The 23,231-nt window shown below is 43.1% G+C and overlaps 1 protein-coding gene across 1 annotated transcript in view; it reads right to left on the reverse strand.

The window, feature by feature from the left end:
* The window catches only part of glis3 (GLIS family zinc finger 3), a 35,283-nt gene that overhangs the window by 1,412 nt on the left and 10,640 nt on the right, over positions 1 to 23,231 (reverse strand). Inside the window, exons 2-9 of the mRNA XM_064942409.1 lie at positions 20,919 to 21,498; positions 16,357 to 16,564; positions 15,016 to 16,174; positions 8,356 to 8,517; positions 7,793 to 7,903; positions 7,158 to 7,299; positions 6,852 to 6,972; positions 692 to 861 (exon numbers count right to left, since the gene is read on the reverse strand). Of these exons, the coding sequence (XP_064798481.1) occupies positions 692 to 861; positions 6,852 to 6,972; positions 7,158 to 7,299; positions 7,793 to 7,903; positions 8,356 to 8,517; positions 15,016 to 16,174; positions 16,357 to 16,564; positions 20,919 to 21,327 (2,482 nt within the window). The 5' untranslated portion in view covers positions 21,328 to 21,498. The remainder of the gene's footprint in view (positions 1 to 691; positions 862 to 6,851; positions 6,973 to 7,157; positions 7,300 to 7,792; positions 7,904 to 8,355; positions 8,518 to 15,015; positions 16,175 to 16,356; positions 16,565 to 20,918; positions 21,499 to 23,231) is intronic.

A 23,231-nucleotide genomic window follows, 5' to 3' on the forward strand; every position in this document is an offset into this window, starting at 1 on the left:
CACAAATAAATCTGGTATAGATAAAAGGTAGAATACTCAATTGTAGTTCTATGAACCCTTACAACCACCATGGCACCTTATGGAAGCACTATTACTCATCTGATACTACAGAACTGTACTTTTGAGTAGTTTGTACTTTTGAGAAGCATTGTTCTTATGAAAACAATAGAAACGGTGCACAACATGAACACCTTGTCAACATCAAGCACTGCTGGCAAGTCCAGTGGGGAAAATGTGCAGTCTATTTTAAGCTATGATCTAGAGAGTAAAGCTGCTTCTTCTTTCCGAAATAGAAAAACATCAGCCACCTGCTGCACAACAAACTGCATTAAGCCATGATCATCCTATATCTGAGAGTATCTGTCGAAACAGAATGTCAAACCACCCACACAATTATTTAATAGACTTTCACACAATAAAACTAACAGTAACTCTCATTTCAGAGCAGGAATTTCCCTGTGGAATTGTACCATTGTTTTCTTTCCGCAGGCACATTTCCACAGTCAATAAGCTACGCCCTCCTGTAGGTGCAGGTGTAATCCTATGCAGATCTCTGGGACGCATTACTGACCCGATCTGCTGTCCCTTTTGACATTCCAGGGAAGGATATCTTCAATTTAGTACATTAGCACAAAGTAGGTGAATGCAGTGAACATATTTGATGTGCCTGTAGTTGGTAGATGTCATTTACCTGGGTGGTGGTCTGTTTTTACCACAGGAGTGTGACTGGGATGACTCAGAGCTATGCTGGTCTTTAGGGATAAGCCAGTGGGATGGTGGTGGGTAAGAGGAGTGGAGGGACCAGGCAGTTGGTTTTGGTGTGACCCGTGGCTGAAGTGGTGGGGGGACCTATTGGCAAACCTGAAATGTTTCACAAACCGGTATATGAAATAATATCAGGTTGTTCAAGATACAAATGGACATATATAATTTAATCTGCACACCTGCTGCAAAACATCATGGTACTGTGACACTGCCCCTGCAGTAGGCCTATTTATTTATGCAAAAACACACTCACTCATCGTCACAAATCTTAAGCAATCTATTTACAGTGCCTCCTAAAAACACGATTGACATGGGGAAAAGAGAGTGGGATATCAGCTGATCATTGATGTTGATGATTCATGTTAATCTACTAGTTAGCTAGCTCGATTTCTTTTACTTATTGTGATTAAACTCTGTGTCTTTCTGTATCTCTCTGCTGCACGTATCAGCCAACCAGAACGAATATTGGCGATGATGTTGGCTAAATCAAGTGTTATCAACTGTTACTCAAATGTTATGCTGCTGTGGCAGTACTGTTGATATTTTAACTAAGTAGCTAGCTACACACACTCGATCGGCAATCGCATCTCTCAAGCCATGCATGTTTGAATCTCTGTACAGGGCAGACTGGGAAAATGCGCAACCGGCCACATGCGAGCTCCGTACAGGGCAGATCAACATGCACAACCAACGGAGTGGGTGGGGGGGTCACTGGCGTACCACAAACCCCCGCAGCCCATGCAAGCCGGGGGGCCCACAGGCTTTGGGGGCACCCAACCCCCAAAATGTATATATATATTTAGATTTCTTGGGGTTGGGGGCCCCCTTGAGGTCGGCCCAATAGAATTAGGAATCAGAATACTGGAGTGGACATGAACCTTCTTATTGGATAAATGTCAGCCATTTTGGTCATGGAGTTGGTCAACCATGGTATGCCAGTGCAGTGATAAGATATTGTGTAAAATAATGAATTTTAATAATTATTCTACGCGGTTTGTTAGCTAGCTAGCCAAACCGTTTTAGAGGAATGATTCTATACATTTTCTCAAATTAACTGCCAATATGCCAACATTCCATTCAAACAATTCAGTCAATCCATAGCCATACACTGGCTGAAATCAGCTGACGATAGGACATAGACAAGTTGTAAATGCAACAAGTACTGATATTATATAATAGCACTCTCAGCTTTCCAATTTATATTTTTTGATACATTTATGGTCTCAAAATTGCAACCTTCATTTAACTAGGCAAGTCAGTTAAGAACAAATTCTTATTTACAAACCAGATGATGCTGGGCCCTATGGGACTCCCAATCACAGCAGGATGTGATTCAACCTGGATTTGAACCAGGGACTGTAGTGACACTGCCTGCACTGAGATGCAGTGCCTAAGACCACTGTGCAACTCGTTTCTATGACCTGTAACGGAACTTTTAGTTTTTGTCTGGACGAAGTGCTCACGCCTCATGAAGATGGATTACTGGGCTGAACACGCTAACAACAAGTGGCTATTTGGACATAAATGATGAACTTTATGGAACAAATCAGTAATTTATTGTCGAACTGGGATTCATGGGAGTGCCTTCTGATGAAGATCATCAAAGGTAAGTTAATATTTATAGTGTTATTTCTAACTTCTGTTGACTCCAAAATGGCAGATATTTCTCTGGCTGGATTGGGCTCTGAGCGCCGTTCTCAGATTATGCTTTTTCTGTCAAGTTTTTTAAAAATTTGACACAGCAGTTGCATTAAGGAGAAGTCTATCTTTAATTCTGTGAATAACAATTGTATCATTTATCAATGTTTATTATGAGTATTTCTGCAAAATCACCAGATGTTTTGGAATCAAAACATTACTGCAAGGAACACGCCAATGTAAACTGAGATTCTTGGATATAAATATGCACATTATTACAAAACATACATGTATTGTGTAACATGATGTCCTATGAGTGTCATCTGATGAAGATCATCAAAGGTTAGTGATTAATTTTATTTATATTTCTGCTTTTTGTGACTCTTATCTTTGGCTGGAAAAATGTCTGTGTGTTTTTCTTGACTAGACAGGGATCTAACATAATCATATGTTGTGATTTCGCTGTAAAGCATTTTTGAAATCGGACACGATGGGTAGACTAACAAGAAGTTTATCTTTCATTTGCTGTATTGGACTTGTTAATGTGTGAAAGTTACATATTTCTAAATATTTTTGAATTTCGCGCGCTGCCCTAGAAAGGTTAACAAACCCTCAACTTTGTGAGCTAACTTGGAACAAATAAAATAGTAGTCAAGTTTGACATGGTAAATTCATAAACACGAATAAGAATGATGTAGAAAAGGATGTTTTTGGAGAAAGTTTATATTGTGAAGTGACGTAATGCGCATGAGTGATATTTATCAAAATGAGTGATATTGTTAATGGGTATATTGGACACATTTTTGGGAGTTCAAAGACAACTTTGGTAATATTATAAACTTTAAAATATCTTGTTTCTAGTAGGCTACAGAATTAGAAGGGGTGAAAAGCATAGTGAAAAGTATACAAATAAGCATAATAGGTTATGACACTTAAAGGGGTTTTGCAAAAGAGGTGTTCTGATTGGACAGAATTGGGCTGCCTGTGTAATGTGTAAACTAGTGCTGAGTGATTAACAGACATTTCAGTTATTTTCCGGCTTTTAAACAACTAATTGCCTGACTTCGGTTCAATTATTTGAATTCCATTTTTTTTCTTCCTGTGAGCTCAATAAGCACATTGCACAGTATCTCTAGAGATGAATCACTTCAAGCCTGAACTGTGTGATGTAGTAGGGAGTTTTAGTATTCTACGTAGTTTAGAGCAGAAAACATTTAACTACAATGACCTTATTCTATGCCTGCTAGTTTAGATAAGTGTGGGGCAGACATGGAGATAGAGATAGAGAGAGAGAGAGAGAGAGAGACCGCAGTTGCTTCATGAGTTATCTCTACCTGAAAATACATGATCTAAGTGATTGATAGTTGGAATTCAGAAGTTATTAAAGTATGCCTTATTTACATTGAAGAACTACTACAATAGTGATTTTGTCAGACAGCATAGCCAGCAGCTCTATAGAGATGAGATGATGACTTGGAATTAAATAATAAAGTCATCAAATAAAACAAATGTAATATACGCAACAACTGAAATCTTCTTTAAACTATTTTATTAAAAGTAAAATTATGTGAATCAATAACTCTCTATGGTTAATAAGTGATAAGCAGTAATGAACATTCACTACCATCATGGGACTCTTATTAATCTGTGCTGTTACAGCATTCAACCCACATAATGCATGGTGCATTTGCTAAAAATAAATAATCAAAACTTGAATCAAAAACCATGATTATTCTTTAATAATCTAAGCAAAACCGAACCAACCTCAAAAAGCACTAATTGTTTGTGTAAATGTAGTGTTAGAACAACAGTTTAAAGTAATACAGAAATGTTGTGATTGGGATATATTGACCAAATTATCAGGAACATTTTGGATGTATTTCACTTCAAAATTCACCAGGAACAACCATTTCACAGTTGTTGTTTTTTATGTCGGACCCCTCCCCAAATAAGCAACACAAAGTTGCACCCTTGCCCCACAGACAGCTCTTTCAGTGAAAAGACACTGATATCTGACAAGTTTAAAAATGGCCGCTAACTCATCACTGAGGGGTAGTAACATAGCACACCTCTCAGACTTTAAATAACCCATGTTAACTAAGCACAGATACGTGAGAGAAATCTTAATGACTTGTTTTAGTCTGTTTGCCCAGACTAAAATGCCTGGTTACTTAAATATGGCAACCTTCTTTTCTCATACCAAGCACCAGAAAGTAAGAAAGAGGATATTGTGAAGAACATCCTTAGAAGGAAAGCCAAACAATGTGTGCTTTTATGGTGTATCTGTAAACCTTTTTCATTTTTCTTGCTGGCTGGCACCAGGGTAATAATTAAAATAATTGAGGTGTTTACAATGCAATTGATTAAGGGGATAACAATGCACAGGCTGAATGAGGAAATAAAGAAATCACATAATGGCAGTGAATAAAATAGCAAATGGGATTTTACAATCGATTTAACATCTAGAAAAGTAATTACAGCAATCCTCTTCCCAGAGCCTCTGAATGGTATTTTTCCAATTTTATAATTCACTTATTGAATTCCTGAGCCACTCTAGATGGTGGCTATAGCATCCACTAATGCAGGCCCTAGAGACTGATGAGGCAAAGCAAGGCCTGCTTTCATTGGCTGATTGTGTACCCAGAATCCTGTGGTGAATGCTGCGGCCTACCGCTGCTACCAGGACAATCAATCAGTGTCATTGAGAAGCCATGAGCATCTGGCTGCCCAAAACTTCAGAAAACACTCCTTCTCACCGCCTTTGAAGTGCATGGATGAAGAAATGTTTTTTTTTTGTGGGCTGACCAGGCAACAGTTTTGCTGGCCATTCCCAACCTGTAAAACCTCTTCCCAACCGCTCTCTTCACAGCTGAGGTGCTGCGGGCCACAAAAAAGCCCATTGGGGTCTTTCAAAAGGGGAGAAAATGGTGCTTTATTTTAATCAGATTATTCTAACTATGAGCTTACTGCCATGAAGCCATGACAACCGACGTTTAAGTACTTATTTGTTTCAGATCAGAAAAAAAAGAAGGAAAAAGGGATAGGCATTTAAATCAGTCATGGCTACACTCACTCTGCCAACGGGAACTCAAAATGAATAGAAATACCAAGTCGCTTGCCCAACAGATGCAACTGGGCCTGCAGCAGGTTCTCTTCCCAGAAAGTAGATGTGAACATGTTTCAAAAACCAAACCACTTTACCAGGATGGATGAGAAATATAACCATCTATTCATCATTGTCTGACACATTGTCAGAAAGCCAGACATTATGCCCACCAGCCATGCCATTAAAACACATATCTCGCCGTCTATGTCTTAGACACACCGAGAAAAGTATCTGACAAAAGCCATGAATAGAGTGTCTTGAAGGGGCTGTGGCTTTCAACAGGACTAAGTAAGTTCTTTCACAATATACAGGAATCATTTTTTTTCACCTGCAGAATTCCAAGAACGCTGGTAATTGATTACCCAGAAGGAAGTGAGAGAGACTGAAAAACTGTTCTTAAGGTAATGACTTTCAGGACTTTCATGAACCAGCACTTGTCATAACTAGGAAACACATTCAATGTACATGCCTCAACCGTTACACAAGATCTGGGAACGTGACTGAATTCTCAAAGTCTCAAGGAAGGAACATTGAACGCAGTTATCGAAATCCTTGCTCGACTTCTAATCCTATATGTTTACTGTAAATTGATTACTGCATTTATGATGAGTAGCCTTAGTTACAGAGATACAAATGTGTGACTAAGTATGACTATGCATGATGACATTTTTAAATAGCACCCACTTTTTTAGATCAAGACTAGGTCTCCTGCACATTTGAATATTTAATACAGAATTACAGTATAGCACGCACTGTGCACATATCACCACGGTGAACTTTTCGAATGGAAATGTTCTCAGCACCAATGTCTTAGAAAACGATTCCCACATCACTACCACAGCAACAAGTACTAAGTGACAGAAGTCAGGGAAGTTTAGCATGGTCCAGATTGTGACAGCTGCTAATGAATTTTCATCATTTGAGTATAGGTAAAACACCCTTGTATGAATACCCATTGTTTATCATAAATGCAAATGTTCACTCTGCATATTTGTTTTAATTATTTTTTTTTGTAAATTATTTTTTTTACCTTTATTTAACTAGGCAAGTCAGTTAATAACAAATTCTTATTTACAATGACGGCCTAGGAACAGTGGGTTAACTGCCTGTTCAGGGGCAGATCGACAGATTTGTACCTTGTCAGCTCGGGGGTTTGCAACCTTCCGGTTACTAGTCCAACACTCTAACCACTAGGCTACCCTGCCGCCCCGGCAATGACACACACACACACGCACAAAAAACTCTAGAATTGCCTCATAGTCAAAGCTGAATACACTTCTGTGGTGAACTCAAATAGATTAGAATGTCTAACACTAGTTGTTCTGCTGTGTGGCTGCAGTACCTGTAACTGTCCTGCAGAGCCAGGTGTGAGCTGTTTGAGGAGCGTTGGTCCTGTGGAACAGCTGGAGGGACAGGGATGGATAGAGATACACAGTGGCTTGACTGGCCACTGGACAGCAAATCTATAAAACACAGACAACAAAATAGAGATATAGATACACTGGACAGGGCTACACGCAACATAAACCCATCACTGAGACTCTAATTAAGAAGAATATACGTACATATCAAACCATGGATTTCACACCCGAATAGGTCTACCTAACTCTAAATAAAGGCACAGTCAGAGCATCTGGATGATGTGTACCTGTGTAGTGATCTATGGAGGGGCTAGGGGATTGGCCCAACCTTCTGTCAATCATGTCCAGAGGAGAGAGGCTGGGTTTCAGGGGTTGGATGGTTAGGCAATCCGTTAATGCCTCTTGGCTCATGTCAACGGACAACCTCAGCTTTAGACCAATCACAGAGATACAGAGATCAGTATACATGCAAGTAGAGAATAAACTAACTTGCTAATGAAAAACCAGTGAATGTGGGAGCATTCGTAAAAACAATACTTTTTTATAGAAACAGCCCACCTCCTGCGGCAAATTGTATCTATGGTGACGTAACCTTAACCGTAAGATAGAATTAATGAGCATAATTATCCACAACGGGGAGTTTAATATGGTCTGAGCATCACAGCGCAGCAAAGAAAATCAACTAGATTTACACAACAATATGTGGAGGCACTCTGCGTTAGTGTACTGTATAAGTGGATGTGTTTGCGATACCATAGAAGTGGGGGAAAGTAAGAGGCTGTGAAAGAGAGCGGGTGTCTCAAAAGACATTGAGACTGTGATACAGTCAAGGGGATCCTTTCACTGCAAAGTGTAAATTGCTGAGGGTGATTGAGCAAATTTTCAAGTGTAAAAAGTGGAGTCCAGGCAGCTCCATACTGACCTTCTTCCTCAACTGCCTCTCTTTGGATGAATGGGATTTGACGTGCTTGCGCAGGGAGCTGGGGTCAGTGTAGCGCTTTACACAACCAGGGATCTGACACGCGTACGGCTTCTGCACAAACACGCACACGGCCACACACAACTGGGAATGTCACAAAACCAACAGCTTCCAGTTTCGACTTGCAGTGTGTGCATGTATGTCATTTGATTTGATTGGATTTATTTAGCCAGGATAGTCCACTCAGCCATGGTTTTCCAGGGAGTCCTGGGTTCTATATAGTCAATAAGAGCATACACATCACATAGATGCTGTCTAGATATAAGTCTACACAGAAGCATTTGTGTACAGCTTTCTTGAAGGTGGAAACGCTAGCTAGCTGCCATGTGGGTAAGTCCCGCTCGAGAGAGGAAAACAAGGCAGCGACAGAGAAAAGAAGAAAAAACAGAGAATGAGAGAGCACAAGAGAGTGAACAAGGAAGAACACTTAGAGTAAGAGATCAGTGTCTCAATTCTCAATGCGTGCGTTTCCTGTGTGTCTGTCTGAGATATCTCACTCAACTCACCGTGTCCAGGTGGGTGCGCTGATGCTTGGCTCGGTCGCTGGAGTTGCTGAAGGCTTTGTGGCAGCCGGGGTGCTGGCATTGATAAGGCTTCTCTCCAGTGTGGCTGCGCAGGTGGATCTTCAGGTTCTCCAGCCGAGAGAAAGCCTTCTGACAGCCCTCAAACTGCAACAACACACAAAGGGCACAGGGAGAAGAGGGATAGTGTACACTTAATATCCCTATCATTAACCTATACTGTACATCAGGGGTCCACAAAACAACATCCAAACATTCAGCATATGGAGAGATTGAGACTATAAAGTTATTTCTGCAAAACATAGGATTCTCTGAGATAATTGGTTTGAAAGGTGTCAGCAATTTTTATGTTGTTTTCTTTTGGACTTAACAACATGAGTAGTATATAGATTTGAGAACATTGCACAAAACAAGGGTATATCAATAACCCAATTTTAATGCAGATAGAAGCTCTCGATATGTAAACTACCACTGGTTAACACTATAAGAGGTGTGGTGGTCAATGTGTCCAGCAGGGGTCAGTATCTGTGTGTACACAGACTTCAGTCTGTAGAATCTGTCTTGTCTCAAGGGTCGTGTAGGATCTAAATGTGTTGACAGATGAACGCATTGTAGAAACATGCAACCACCAACTGGTAGAGAGGTTAAGGTAAAGAGGGGTTTGTTCCTCGTCAAAAGGGCTTGCTCCCTGCCCAGGTACACTAGCTGTCACAAGCTATGGGATTCAAGAGTAGTGGATGGAAGCTGATCCAAGTCAGCAGAACTAAACAGCTCTCCTTTGTGCAGTACTACCAGTGGCAGACTGGCCATCTGTCACTTCGGGCAAATGCCAGATGGCCTTCCACTTTCAGCCTATTGTGCCTGTCAAACTTGTTTTTGCAAAATTATCATTATCTGGCTAATAATGGTGCCCTCAAGAAATAAAATAGGCCGGTGTGTGTGGGGGCCTCAAGAAATAAAATAGGCCGGTGTGTGTGGGGGCCTCAAGAAATAAAATAGGCCGGTGTGTGTGGGGGCCTCAAGAAATAAAATAGGCTGGTGTGTCTGGGGGCCTCAAGGAGAAAAATAGGCCAGTGTGTTAGAAATGCCCGAGACGACTTCTGGTTCCAGTACGCCCCTGAGTACTACCACCTCACTGCAATGACCTCACCCTTAAGACATGTGAATCATCACAGTTTCCTACTGTAAGTCAAGACTAGTACTTTGCTCTCTCACTCCACAGTCAAAGGGCTTGGAATGTCCTTACTTCAGTTTCACAGAGTAAAGTCATGGAACCATGACCCATTTTATTATTGTCCCTCCAGGACTGGATTCCTTGCATAGCTATACCTCTCCCTCAGTCTGAGCTGACCAACTACAAATGAATCAGATCCTTTAATATTTGACTCATCACATTCGTCTGCATCGCTATGGGGCATATTCCTTTGATTCACTCCTTTGATTCCTTTGATTTGCGTAATAACATAATGCTAACTTCCCGACTGTATTTCTCCTCTGAACTCTATCTGAATCAACATTGCCACTCTCTTCTTGCAAGACAATATCGCGATAAAATTCAAATCTCTAACGCTCTGTATAGGCAAAGTGTTACCTACTCAACAGCCACTACACTCGATGTTGTTCTGTCTGGAAGCTGGAAAACAGCAGGCACGAACATACTGTACACCCTTCCCGAGCAAAACCCCCAGCAGAGTACGGCCATTATGCCAAAACTCATTATGCCTAACTTTGACCCTCAATTCCAGTAAGGCCATTATGACTCCTGCTGATGGCAACCATATGTTCATATTGTCAGAAGGAATGGGAGTCAGACTTTATAAGCCTTAAGTAATTCAAGAGGGAGAGAGGGAGGCAGATATGCCTGAAAATTCTATCAGTGCTCACCAGCCTATTAGAGATAGCAAACATATTCTGCAATGACTGTATCATAGCGAATGTGTGAATTCGGGGCACAATCAACAGCATTTTAGTGCTTACAGATGAGGTCTCCCATGCAACGATGACGATATCTCTCCTTGTGGGTCTTTACCACTGCACTCTATGTCCTGCTTGTCTGGGGGCACGAGTAATGACCTAACAGAAGTATCCCTGAAAGTGGAGAAAGCCACCACCATTCCATAGTCTTTCTAGTCTTTCACAAGTCTTCTTCACACACAGCAGGATATTCTGTCCAAATGCTCTCTAAAACGGTGGCATACCAGGGAAGTACACCACGACCGGACACTCCAAACCACAGTGAAGAGAAAAGGATCAGCATCGGACCATTCAGACGGGCTAGCATAAGAAAAATACAGGCCAGGGAGAATGAGCAGGATAAATAGCCATTCAGCCTGGGGATGGGAAGAGAACTGAGAACCAGCATCACACACAAATATACTGCCAGGAGCCCAGCGGTGCCCAGGAGTGGCCTGTCATGCACACTCACACTCTCACACACGCACACACACACACTCTTGCTAATAAAGCTTAGAGTCCCCTTTTAGCTGCTGTGAGGGACAGAGGGTCTGAATAGACAGCAACATGGCTCCTCAGTGGAGCTGAATGCCACAGCCAGCCTCCTGACAGGTCCTGGCAGTCGGGCATGCCCTGGGGAACAATGACCCGCCCACAGCGTGCCAGCAGAGTCAGTCTAGTGCCCTCTATAGTGCCTCAGCCTCTTTCCTCTCTCTCACATCTCCTCTCTCTCACGTCTCCTCTCTCTCTCTCTCTCACATCTCCTCTCTCTCACATCTCCTCCCTCACACATCTCCACTCTCTCACATCTCCTCCCTCCCACGTCTCCACTCTCTCTCTCACATCTCTTCTCTCTCTCTCTCTCTCTCTCACGTTTCCTCTCTCTCTCTCTCACATCTCCTCCCTCTCACATATCCTCCCTCTCACATCTCCACTCTCTCACATCTCCTCCCTCTCACGTCTCCACTCTCTCTCTCACGTCGTCTCTCTCTCTCTCACGTCTCCTCTCTCTCTCTCACGTCTCCTCTCTCTCTCACACATCTCCCCTCTCTCTCTCTCACATCTCCACTCTCTCACATCTCCTCCCTCTCACATCTCCTCTCTCTCACATCTCCTCTCTCTCACATCTCCACTCTCTCACATCTCCTCTCACATCTCCACTCTCTCACATCTCCTCTCTCTCACATCTCCTCTCCCTCACATCTCCTCTCCCTCACATCTCCTCTCTCTCACATCTCCTCTCTCTCACATCTCCACTCTCTCACATCTCCTCTCACATCTCCTCTCTCTCACAACTCATCTCTCTCACATCGCCTCTCTCTCACATCTCCACTCTCTCTTCTACTGTCTTCTCCATCCCTTCCATGTGCCCCCTGTTTTCCCCCACATCTTTACAGAACGCTTTCCTTACACTTATCTACAGCTCAACTCCCTTTCTTATCTTCTTCAAACGCTCAAATCTCACCCCCTCTCACATATCCTCTCCTCATGCCCAGTCAACGTCTCCTCTCCCTCTTATCTTCTCATCTATCGTCATCTTCTTTAAGTGCAAAAAGTTAGTTCATGAGATTTTGAGGTCTTTAAAACAAGAGCTGAAAACGGTTACAGAAGCTGGAGAATAAGCTGGTGCGTTAAAATACTTTGAAGTCTGAACCGGTTTCTGGCGGCAAAATCAAGTTATTTCCCTCCTTACGGTTGTAGAGATGGCGCTAAAAATCTTGGCAAACCATAAATCCCATCAGGCCTGCATTCTATGCCGTTGCGGGCAGGACTAGAATTTCAAGCTGTCCATTGTAAGGGAAACTAAGTGGATTAAAACCGAACTACTGGGGTTGTGTTACACCTTAACGGCTACAGTCTTCGAACATCAATAAGAGATATGCTAAAATGCACACTGTGATTCCTCAAGTGAACCTACAACTCAAGAACTCTAGCGCAGAATAGAACACCCAGCATCAAGACCATTTATAATTCAGAAGATGTACATGCTTTGGGGCCCAAACAAAACCGGTAACTCCAGGATGTGTCAAGATATTGTCTATATCATTCACGTAGCTGAACATCACACTGCAGCAATGTGGATTGAGTAACCAACGGGAATTATCTGAGCTGACTGATAGCTTCCTGGTTCATCTTAATTGCACAGCCATGCAGCTACCATGACACTTGAATGCCTGTATTCCCATGGAGTGCTTTATTAAACTGACTAAGCTAGAGGAACCCTGGCCTCCACAGTTGCTTGGGAACCCCATATGTCTCTCTATTTAATTAACTACGATCCAGATCCAACAACACAGGGAGCTTCCATTAGAAAATAATATAGTTACTGTAGAAGGAGATATGGTTCAGCTTTCCAAGAAACTGTACGAATCTATTGCACAACATCTAAAGCTGTTCTGATAAGCTGGAAAATGTAACCATTATTAACTATGGCGGTAATTGTTCATCCTTCGAACAGTAAATCATCAAATGAATGTCGAGCAAAAAACATGATTAGCTAATGTGTTTACAAAGGCGTTGCTCTCGGTGCTTTCCAAAGCTCCAAACCCGTTTGAAAACTGTTGAAAGTGTTGAAATCCCAGTGATAAGGCATATACTAAATACACAGATGAATCAACTATGTGTTAAGAAAGTGCTCAATCACCTTCACGCACTGAGAGCTGACAGGTACAAGTCATGGCTTGCCTGGTGTATGTGGGGCAGTGTGCTGCGTAATCAGATCTACTTCATTGTAATGCTACGGGCTGGGCGGGCGGCTCGCGCCTCTGTTTGCCATTCACCAGCCCCATCCTTCCTGTCAATCATTCCTCACAATAAGACCGAGTGTAATTCTCGGACAATTGACTGGCATGGCATCTAAGATGTTTTTAGTGAAGTAGAACTGGTTCTCTGCTGCCTGTCTAGCTCCTCGGCTCTGACTTTGATTGCTCAGACTGTTTTGTTCCGTACGTATGGGTTTTCTGACAGTTTCTGTCAATTAGACTGACCTCGCTCTATTTCTTTTCAGTCTGACTTTTTCAGCGTACACTGAAATCAAGCCTGGGATGATGAGATGTCACACAATGGGTATGTCCAAATAGGCACTCTATTAAATAGGGAATAAGGTGCCATTTCCAATGTTCTGTTTTTGGGCATGACCCTGGATATTTTCCCCTGTAACACATGATTACATGGTACACAGAACCCTCTGACTTCAGCAGCAGCCTCCATAGCAACGTGACTGGTTGGTACTAATAAGTGAGTGTTTTGGAGCGAAAGGTCGACCACAGGTATGCACCCAGTTAATAATTGTCTAACCAAGAAGCAGCGAAACGAGTCAAGGAATGAGAATTGTTGACCTCTTACTCATCTGAACCTCAAGTATGTTCCCAGTGGGGTTGAGGGCGGGATGTATCTCTACAATTGTCTCGACCAGGGATGTCAAAGTCAGTTTGCCTGCGGGCCACATTCGGAGTCCAGAAAATGTGTTTGATTTCCTTGCGGTCAAAATTGTTCTAAAATGTTTTATTCTTCCTAACTATTCAGCTTTCTTTTCGGTGACTCATAGCAACCTGGAAAGAGTAAAGATGTAGGTCCAATATAATTTCTACAGTTTTGTTTTCGTAATCAGTTAAAAGAAAAAACTCTACACTTCCAGCTTGATGAGCCTAGAAAAGAGCCCGAGCTCACTACTGCAACTAATGTGCATAGGTTATGTGCTGCTATGGCTCCAGAAGGACTCCTATAATTGCAATTACAGCACAGGAAGGCTATACAGAGCAGAACAACTCATCTGTCAACTAAACTTTGGCTTTGAACATGGTATGTTGTCATGCCGTGAAAGAACCAAACGTAGCCTTCTCTAACAGCACATCTGAGAGAACCACCAGTAGCACTAGTACTGGGAGCACCTGTCTCAGGGGAATCCAGCCAATCCTCCTCATCAGTACCAGATCCAAGGATACATGGCCTTCAGATGAGCTCCATTCAAGTCTCTCTCTCCTTGGCCACAGAACCAGACCCAATCAGAACCGGGCCAGGGAACATCACCTTCCCAGAACCCCAGCCAAGTCTGTCCCTGCCTGGCAGGCTCTTGGCTGCTGACAGGCCCTGTGACTGCCTGGTAGAGTAGCTCAGAGAGAGAGAGAGAGAGAGGGGACTGTGGCAGAGCAGGGATCAGGAGGCTGGCTGACTGGTGCCCTGCCAGAACTTAAGCGCTGCGCTGCCTTTGTGCTGATTTAATAACTACATAATTAAGTTAACTGCCATGTCAACTATCACAGAGCTGGACTAATTAGCCCATGGCCACAGTTAAGAGGAGAGAGAGACCATATTTCTGACCCAAACCTTCAGTCTTCGGACGTACATCAGAGTACACAAAGACCTTAAAGGATGTCGATTTCCCTCTAAACCGTCTCAGCAAGGCTATTAAGAGGCTGAAAGGCCCTCTACAGCTCCGGTCTAGAGGATTGGCTGGTTGACTCACAGTAGACAGGGGAGACAGCCTGGAAGTGAACTGGTGCACTCACTTCCACCTTCAGCATACTTATGGGAAAAAGATGTTAACCATTGTGCATAAGGGGGGTGGAATACCTGAGGTAACATTTTGTTCAGGTAAAGCCAATGGATCCTCAAGTGGGTGACTAAACAGATTCACACTTGCATTTTATAGACAGTTTTGAGCCATTCACCAGAGATTGATTTGCTATGTACCGTGCACTTGTTGGGCTTCTCTCCTGAGTGGACTCTCATGTGGATGAGGAGTTTGTAGCGGGCGTTGAAGGGCTTGAACCTGCGTGGACACCCTGCCCAGAAGCAGGTGAAGTCCTCGCCTTTCCGCTGGTCCACATGGAGCTTCTCTATGTGCCTTACCAGCTCCTCCTTTTGGTCATACACAGCACTGCAGTCAACCCAGCGGCAGCAGTGGCCCCCACTGTAGTCCTCTGTCTCCCCCTCCTCTTCCTCCAGCATGGGGAACAGGGACAGGGGATGGGGCAGGAGGCTGGCCCCATGCACAGGGGGAGCTGGCGGAGCCTGTGGGACAGGGCCCTGGATGTGGCTGGGAGGTCTGTGGAGGTGGAGGTGCTGGTGAGAGTGGTAGGGAGGCGGAGGGCCCTGTGGTGGACTAGCTGATCTGATGATGGTGGCCAACTCTAGCTGAAAGTGTAGAGATGGCACCAGGTCATTAGCACTCCTGGCTGCCTCCTGTAGTGTCCCTCCCTCCTCTGGGAGACACTGCTGCTCCACCACCATGTTAGCCATCTGGCTCTCCAGCGCCCCTCCCTGCTCCAGCATCTGCATGCGGTCACACTCCATCCCAGGGTGGGGGTCACTCAGTGGGATCAGGGCCAGCGTGGAGCCTGGGAGGCTGAAGAGGCCTGGAGACTGAGGATAAGGGATACAGCTCCCTCTCACCCCTAGGAAGTGGCCATAGACCTCAGGCTGGAGGGGTGAAAGGGTGTGGTGGGAGGCCGGAGAGCTCCGGGAGCCATTGATGTAAGCCACCAGCGAGGTGGGTGAGGTGCGGATGATGGAGTTGAAGTCGATGCCATAGCCATCTGACAGAGGGGACATGGAGAGGGCCCTCTTCTTGGAACGGGCTGAGTACTGCCGGGGGCTGTTGGCATCCCCGCCAAACAGGTAGGAAGGCAGGGACGCAGAGTTGGAGATGCTGGTGCTCCCTGACATGGCAGTGCCAGGGGGCATGCTGAGCAGCTCACCCCCCTCGCTGCCAAGGGTTGAGCCCTGCTGTGGGCAGAGTGGAGGAAGGACCCGGTAGCCATAGGGCCACTCCTGTCTGCCACTCAGAACTGACTGGGTCTCTGCTAGGCTCAGGGTGGTGGAGGCCAGGGACTCTCTGGAGAGCAAGGACCTGAGGCACAACACTGTAGTATGTGAGTAAGGATAGCAGTACCAGGAAAGTCTGGTAGAGTTGAGTATCACAGCTGTTTAATAACATACATGGATTTTGTTTAAAGTAGCTCAGAAATCAGTGCAATGAAAATAGTTTGCAGGTATACTCCCCCACCTAGAGTGGTGCAGAGGTTGACTCACCTGGCATCTGTGTAGGGTACCATCAGGCCTTGTGGGGGTTGGGAGTCTTGGGGGGCATGTGGTACCAGAGGACCTGAGGTGTAGGCCTGGGCACTCACAGGAGACACTGGGCCCAGGCTCTGGACCACCATCGGACTACTGGTGACCCAGAGGTTAGCACCAGCTGGCTGGCCCAACACCTGCATACTTGGTCCTGAGACAGAGTAACCTGGTAGAGACAAGTTCACCATTAGAGTTTTGAGGGTTCACCACCAACGTCAGGGTCATACAGTAGGAAATACAATCACTTGACATGGTTTGCTTGAATTAGACCATATACTTTGCAAATAAAAGAAATACAGACATTTCTCCTTGCATAATAATATCTAAATAGTGAGGAACCACATACTGTATCAATGATCAAGGGTCTAAAATGTCGAGTGACATTTCTTAGGTCTCATAAATTAATCAACACGGTTTCAAATTCATGTTCAACTGGGAATATTATAAAAACCATAATAAAGAAGAGGCCTTTACATCTGAGCATCCAGCCTTCCTGTGCTGCTGCTTGTTCTAAGACCACATTCAAACAAAATCGTTCGACACAGCTTGAAACAAGATTGAAAAAGAAAACTTTCTTAATTGTGGAATCAAGTCATTCAAAGTAAATTCCAGACCAAGATAATAGAGAGACACTTGTGGAGAACTCTCACTGTGTGTTAATTGTCGTGAGAGCTCCAACTACTGTGTAGTCTTCTACAATGGTCACACTTCATTGGTTGTGGCATTGCCATTTGCATCCAACCATTGACATCCTGCTTGACACACATTTCTTTGTTTGTACTGGCAGTATCTGACTTTGATAGAGACGCAATGAATCCATGGTCCATCGTCTGTTCATCTCTGCCACAGTTCACTTCACCATATTAACACACCAAACGGTGTTTGTACACCAGGGACCCATGAGGCAGATATCATCAACAGAAATCAAACACAAACCTACATTTTTGTTTTCTGTCTTGCTCAATAGAAGCTTATGAATCCTGTAATTCACCCTAACAAACCTGAACTGCCCAGAGACACTTTCTGCTCTGTTAATTACGAATGAGATTGGTTTTTTCTTCCTCTTTTTCCTCCATCGCTCATTTAGGGATATGTTTTCTGCTTGGTTAGTTATCAATAAACAAGCCAGGGAGAAAGGAGTCCTGGGGAAGAACGGAGGTTAGGGTGGGAGGACGACATTGAAGTGAAGTATGAAGACTTCTATGTAAATCAGTGCTACTTTGAAGAGTGGCGAGAAGAGAGGGGCTGATTGAAATGCGGTTTACAACATATCACTGGGACATGTGCACACTGTGATCTTTCAATTGAAAGGGAGGAAGAGGTCCTCCATACCGGTTCTTTGGAGGGTATAGGTATCAGGCTTTAAATCAGTCGTTTATGGTAGGGAACATTTAGCTAGCTATTAAACAGCTGATTCCTTTAATAGGGTGCTTTCAATATATTTGGAGGGACAAGTGCACCTAGAGAGGATAACTAACCAAAGGTCACGAGGGTCACAATATTTCATAATGAGGGGACAAAGTCAAGACTGATCAAAACAATTACAGTTATGGGCAATTCCACACTAAAGGAACTGCGCTGAGACTCCGATTTATTTTCTCTCTTAAATTGTATGCCAAACAAAAACCACTGATTTCAAAGTTTAACGAACTGTATAACTCTCTGCACAAGGACTACTTTTAACAATTTCCTGGAAGACCTGTGCAGATGCTTATAGCTACTTCCTGTAAATAGTCATGTTATTTTTTACTCATTATTGTTATTCGTTATGCACTGTATTTAGTTCCCGTGTCACTATTTCTATTTTTATTTCTATTTTATCTTTAAATCTCTTTTGGTTATTGAAATACAGTAAATGAAGTGGATTTACACCCAGTAACTGAATTGCAGTAATGGAATTTCATCATTGGTCCCTGATCTGTACTACACAGAAATGCATAATTACGGATATGCATTTCATTCTCTTCATGGTGTTGTATCCTAAAATGGTACACAAAGGTATAAATATGTAATATCCTCCGATTTAGGTATTATTCCACACACTGGCTATTATTTTAATGAGCTCCGCCACCAAATAAGACCACATTTGGTTGGTCCAGACTGGACCAAATATTAACCAATCACAGATGTTTCACAAGTTTGGTCATCAAAGTACAACACAGTAGAGGTCAGTAGAAAACAGTATAGTATAGTCAAGTAGAGTATTCTTCAGTACAGTACAGTAGAGTATAGTTCAGTACAGTACAGTACAGTACATTATAGTGTACTCCACTATAGTGTGCTCTACTGTATACTGTACTGAACTCTACTTTTATTTACTGTACTGTACTGTACTGAACCATACTCTACTTTTCTTTGCTGTAGTGTACTATACTCTACTGTGCTCTACTGTAATGTACTGTACTATACTCTACATTTCTTTACTGTAGTGTACTATACTCTATTGTGCTCTACTGTAATGTACTGTACTGTACTATACACTACATTTCTTTACTGTAGTGTACTATACTCTACTGTGCTCTACTGTAATGTACTGTACTGTACTATACACTACATTTATTTACTGTAGTGTACTATACTCTACTGTGCTCTACTGTAATGCACTGTACTGTACTATACTCTACATTTCTTTACTGTAGTGTACTCTTCTGTGTTCTACTGTAATGTACTGTACTGCACTATACTCTACATTTCTTTACTGTAGTGTACTATACTCTACTGTAATGCACTGTACTGTAATATACTCTACATTTCTTTACTGTAGTGTACTCTTCTGTGCTCTACTGTACTGTACTGTAATGTACTGTGCTGTCCAAACTTGTGAATCATGGACGTCTATGTTTGGGCCAAATGAAGGTCAGTACAGACGTCTGTGGATGTTGAAATCAAGGCCAGGACCAAATGCAAACTACTTTTCAATGTCCATGGACGTCCAGTGTCGGTCAGTGTTCAGTGGGTGAGGATCCTGGTTATAGTAAATGGAAAGGGAGTGTCAGTAAGAGCCGGGAGAGGGGACATTCATTGAAGAGAGAGGGAGTGAGAGAGGGAGGGGTTGTCTAGACTTTTCACACACTTGCTTTGACCACCAGACGACAGAAAGAGAAAGAAAACAGTTGTCAGCTGAACATAACAGAATGCCAGTGGATGGGAGGACAGTAGCAGGTGACCCAACTGTGGTTTGTGACTGCTTGGAGTTCCCATTGTAGCTAATTCATTTGCAGAAATTCTGTAACCAATTTGTTTTAATCACCTAGTCTACAAAATTAACTAAATGAATATCAGTAAAAACACTAGAACTAACTGGCAGGTCTACCTTTACTTGTCACTTCTGTGAACTGTCATTATCCCCCCCCCCCTAATGAGGGAGAGAAATGTGAAAATATCATGAAGATTTTGGCAACGGAAACTTGCAGAAGGCAGAATTTTTCCCCCCATAACTAAAATGTTGATATTAGTTGGCAGGGGTCTTCAACATTATTGTGTTTTGATGTAAAAAAAAAGAAAGAAAACTGTCAACTGCGTTTATTTTCAGCAAACTTAACATGTGTAAATATTTGTATGAACATAAGATTCAACAACTGAACAAGTTCCACAGACAAGTTCCACAGTTCCATGTGACTAACAGAAATGGAATAATGTGTCCCTGAACAAAGTAAACTATATTTAGTCTCCAATAATTAGTTAAATAAAGTCCACCTGTGTGCAAAATCAAAAGTAACAGTCAGTATCTGGTGTGGCCACCAGCTACATTAAGTACTGCAGTGCATCTCCTCCTCGTGGACTGCACCAGATTTGCCAGTTCTTGCTGTGAGATGTTACCCCACTCTTCCACCAAGGCACCTGCAAGTTCCCGGACATTTCTGGGGGGAATGGCCCAAGCCCTCAACCTCCGATCCAACAGGTCCCAGCTCAATGGGATGAGGCATACTGCTCGTTCTGTGCTTGAGTCAGTAGAAAGGCCTCTTTAGTGTCCTAAGTTTTCATAACTATGACCTTAATTGCTACCGTCTGTAAGCTGTGAGTGTCTTCACCACCGTTCCACAGGTGCATGTTCATTAATTGTTCATGGTTCATTGAACAAGCATGGGAAATAGTGTTTAAACCCTTTACAATGGATTTTTACGAATTATCTTTGAAAGACGGGGTCTTGAAAAAGGGATGTTTATTTTTTTGCAGTTTATTTCTAATATATTTTAAGTCTTTTTTTGGTAGATGTTTTCTAAGACCTCTTTTCCACCTGTTTGACAAGAAATAAAAGCCTGTGCTTATTCCTAATTTCTAGAATGGAAATGGTTGAAAAATGTACATGTCTTAATAAAACATAAATAGAGCCTTAGCTTTCATTTGACACCCAATTTGATATCCTCCTATGAACTTCACATGTTAGTGCTCATGGAACCTTTCACATGGAAATGACCTTATCCTACATAAAATGTCAAGACATCACTCACATCTACACTCGTGTAAATGTATTAGTCTGCATGTAATACTGTATATCGACAAAGCTTACAAGAACGTACCTTTGACACCACTGTCAGAGCAGTCAGACGCCATGCCCTGATTGGTGGCTGAAATGCTGATGGGTGGGAGTTGCTGGGCGGGCACTTGTTGCCTTGACATCTGTGAGACACTTGACACATTTGGCTGTTTCCCATTGGTCAACATCTGCCTGCGGAGGCTCAGGGCAGGGAGCAGGACAGAACTCCCAGAGTTTGTCCTGGAGCTGAGGGGTACCTGGGAGGGGTGGCCACCCCCTCCTCTACCCCAGCTGCTACCCACTGGAGAGGGGCTCAGGGTGGCACAGAATCCTGGGGACAGGGTGGTGCGTATAGGCATCCTGATGGAGGGGGCCTGCTGTCCTGTGATCATGCCCAGCGATGGGGGTACACCAGAGGGAGAGACCAAGAGGTGACAGCCCTTACCGTTCATGTCTGACCCAGTTTCTTTTTCACAAACAGCCTTGGAGTTTAGGAGACAAGAACAACTTTTCCCACAATGCTCCTCTTCCCAAAAGTCATGCTTGAGTCAGCAGAAGATCCGTGGCTAAATCAGCATCTCATCTTCAGGCTCTCAGTGGTCTATCCATACGGACAAAGACATCTGAAATATATCAGTGAGACAGGCACACAATTATAGTTATGAGTAATAAATTAACCCCATACTCATGGTTCCCAACTCTAGTCCATCGAGAACCCCCAACAGTACACATTTTTATTGTATCCCAAGACAAAAAAAACCTGATTCAATTAATTGCGGTCAGGATTAGTTGACAAGTTGAATTAGGTGTCCTTGTCTGGGACGTTTGACAGCAAACAGAACTACAACAGAAAATGTAAACAACTATGGGGCAAAACAGACGGGCATGGCTAATATTGTTAACAGGTAAACTATATTTAGTCTCCAATAATTAGTTAAATAAAGTCCACCTGTGTGCAATCTAAGTGTCACATGATCTGTCACATGATCTCAGTATATACAGTGCCTTGTGAAAGTATTCGGCCCCCTTGAACTTTGCGACCTTTTGCCACATTTCAGGCTTCAAACAAAGATATAAAACTGTATTTTTTTGTGAAGAATCAACAACAAGTGGGACACAATCATGAAGTGGAACGACATTTATTGGATATTTCAAACTTTTTTAACAAATCAAAAACTGAAAAATTGGGCGTGCAAAATTATTCAGCCCCTTAACTTTCAGTGCAGCAAACTCTCTCCAGAAGTTCAGTGAGGATCTCTGAATGATCCAATGTTGACCTAAATGACTAATGATGATAAATACAATCCACCTGTGTGTAATCAAGTCTCCGTATAAATGCACCTGCACTGTGATAGTCTCAGAGGTCCGTTAAAAGCGCAGAGAGCATCATGAAGAACAAGGAACACACCAGGCAGGTCCGAGATACTGTTGTGAAGAAGTTTAAAGCCGGATTTGGATACAAAAATATTTCCCAAGCTTTAAACATCCCAAGGAGCACTGTGCAAGCGATAATATTGAAATGGAAAGAGCATCAGACCACTGCAAATCTACCAAGACCTGGCCGTCCCTCTAAACTTTCAGCTCATACAAGGAGAAGACTGATCAGAGATGCAGCCAAGAGGCCCATGATCACTCTGGATGAACTGCAGAGATCTACAGCTGAGGTGGGAGACTCTGTCCATAGGACAACAATCAGTCGTATATTGCACAAATCTGGCCTTTATGGAAGAGTGGCAAGAAGAAAGCCATTTCTTAAAGATATCCATAAAAAGTGTTGTTTAAAGTTTGCCACAAGCCACCTGGGAGACACACCAAACATGTGGAAGAAGGTGCTCTGGTCAGATGAAACCAAAATTGAACTTTTTGGCAACAATGCAAAACGTTATGTTTGGCGTAAAAGCAACACAGCTCATCACCCTGAACACACCATCTCCACTGTCAAACATGGTGGTGGCAGCATCATGGTTTGGGCCTGCTTTTCTTCAGCAGGACAGGGAAGATGGTTAAAATGGATGGGAAGATGGATGGAGCCAAATACAGGACCATTCTGGAAGAAAACCTGATGGAGTCTGCAAAAGACCTGAGACTGGGACGGAGATTTGTCTTCCAACAAGACAATGATCCAAAACATAAAGCAAAATCTACAATGGAATCGTTCAAAAATAAACATATTCAGGTGTTAGAATGGCCAAGTCAAAGTCCAGACCTGAATTCAATCGAGAATCTGTGGAAAGAACTGAAAACTGCTGTTCACAAATGCTCTCCATCCAACCTCACTGAGCTCGAGCTGTTTTGCAAGGAGGAATGGGAAAATATTTCAGTCTCTCGATGTGCAAAACTGATAGAGACATACCCC

This window comes from Oncorhynchus masou, chromosome 28 (assembly GCF_036934945.1).
Source record: "Oncorhynchus masou masou isolate Uvic2021 chromosome 28, UVic_Omas_1.1, whole genome shotgun sequence".
Classification (NCBI taxonomy): domain Eukaryota; kingdom Metazoa; phylum Chordata; class Actinopteri; order Salmoniformes; family Salmonidae; genus Oncorhynchus; species Oncorhynchus masou.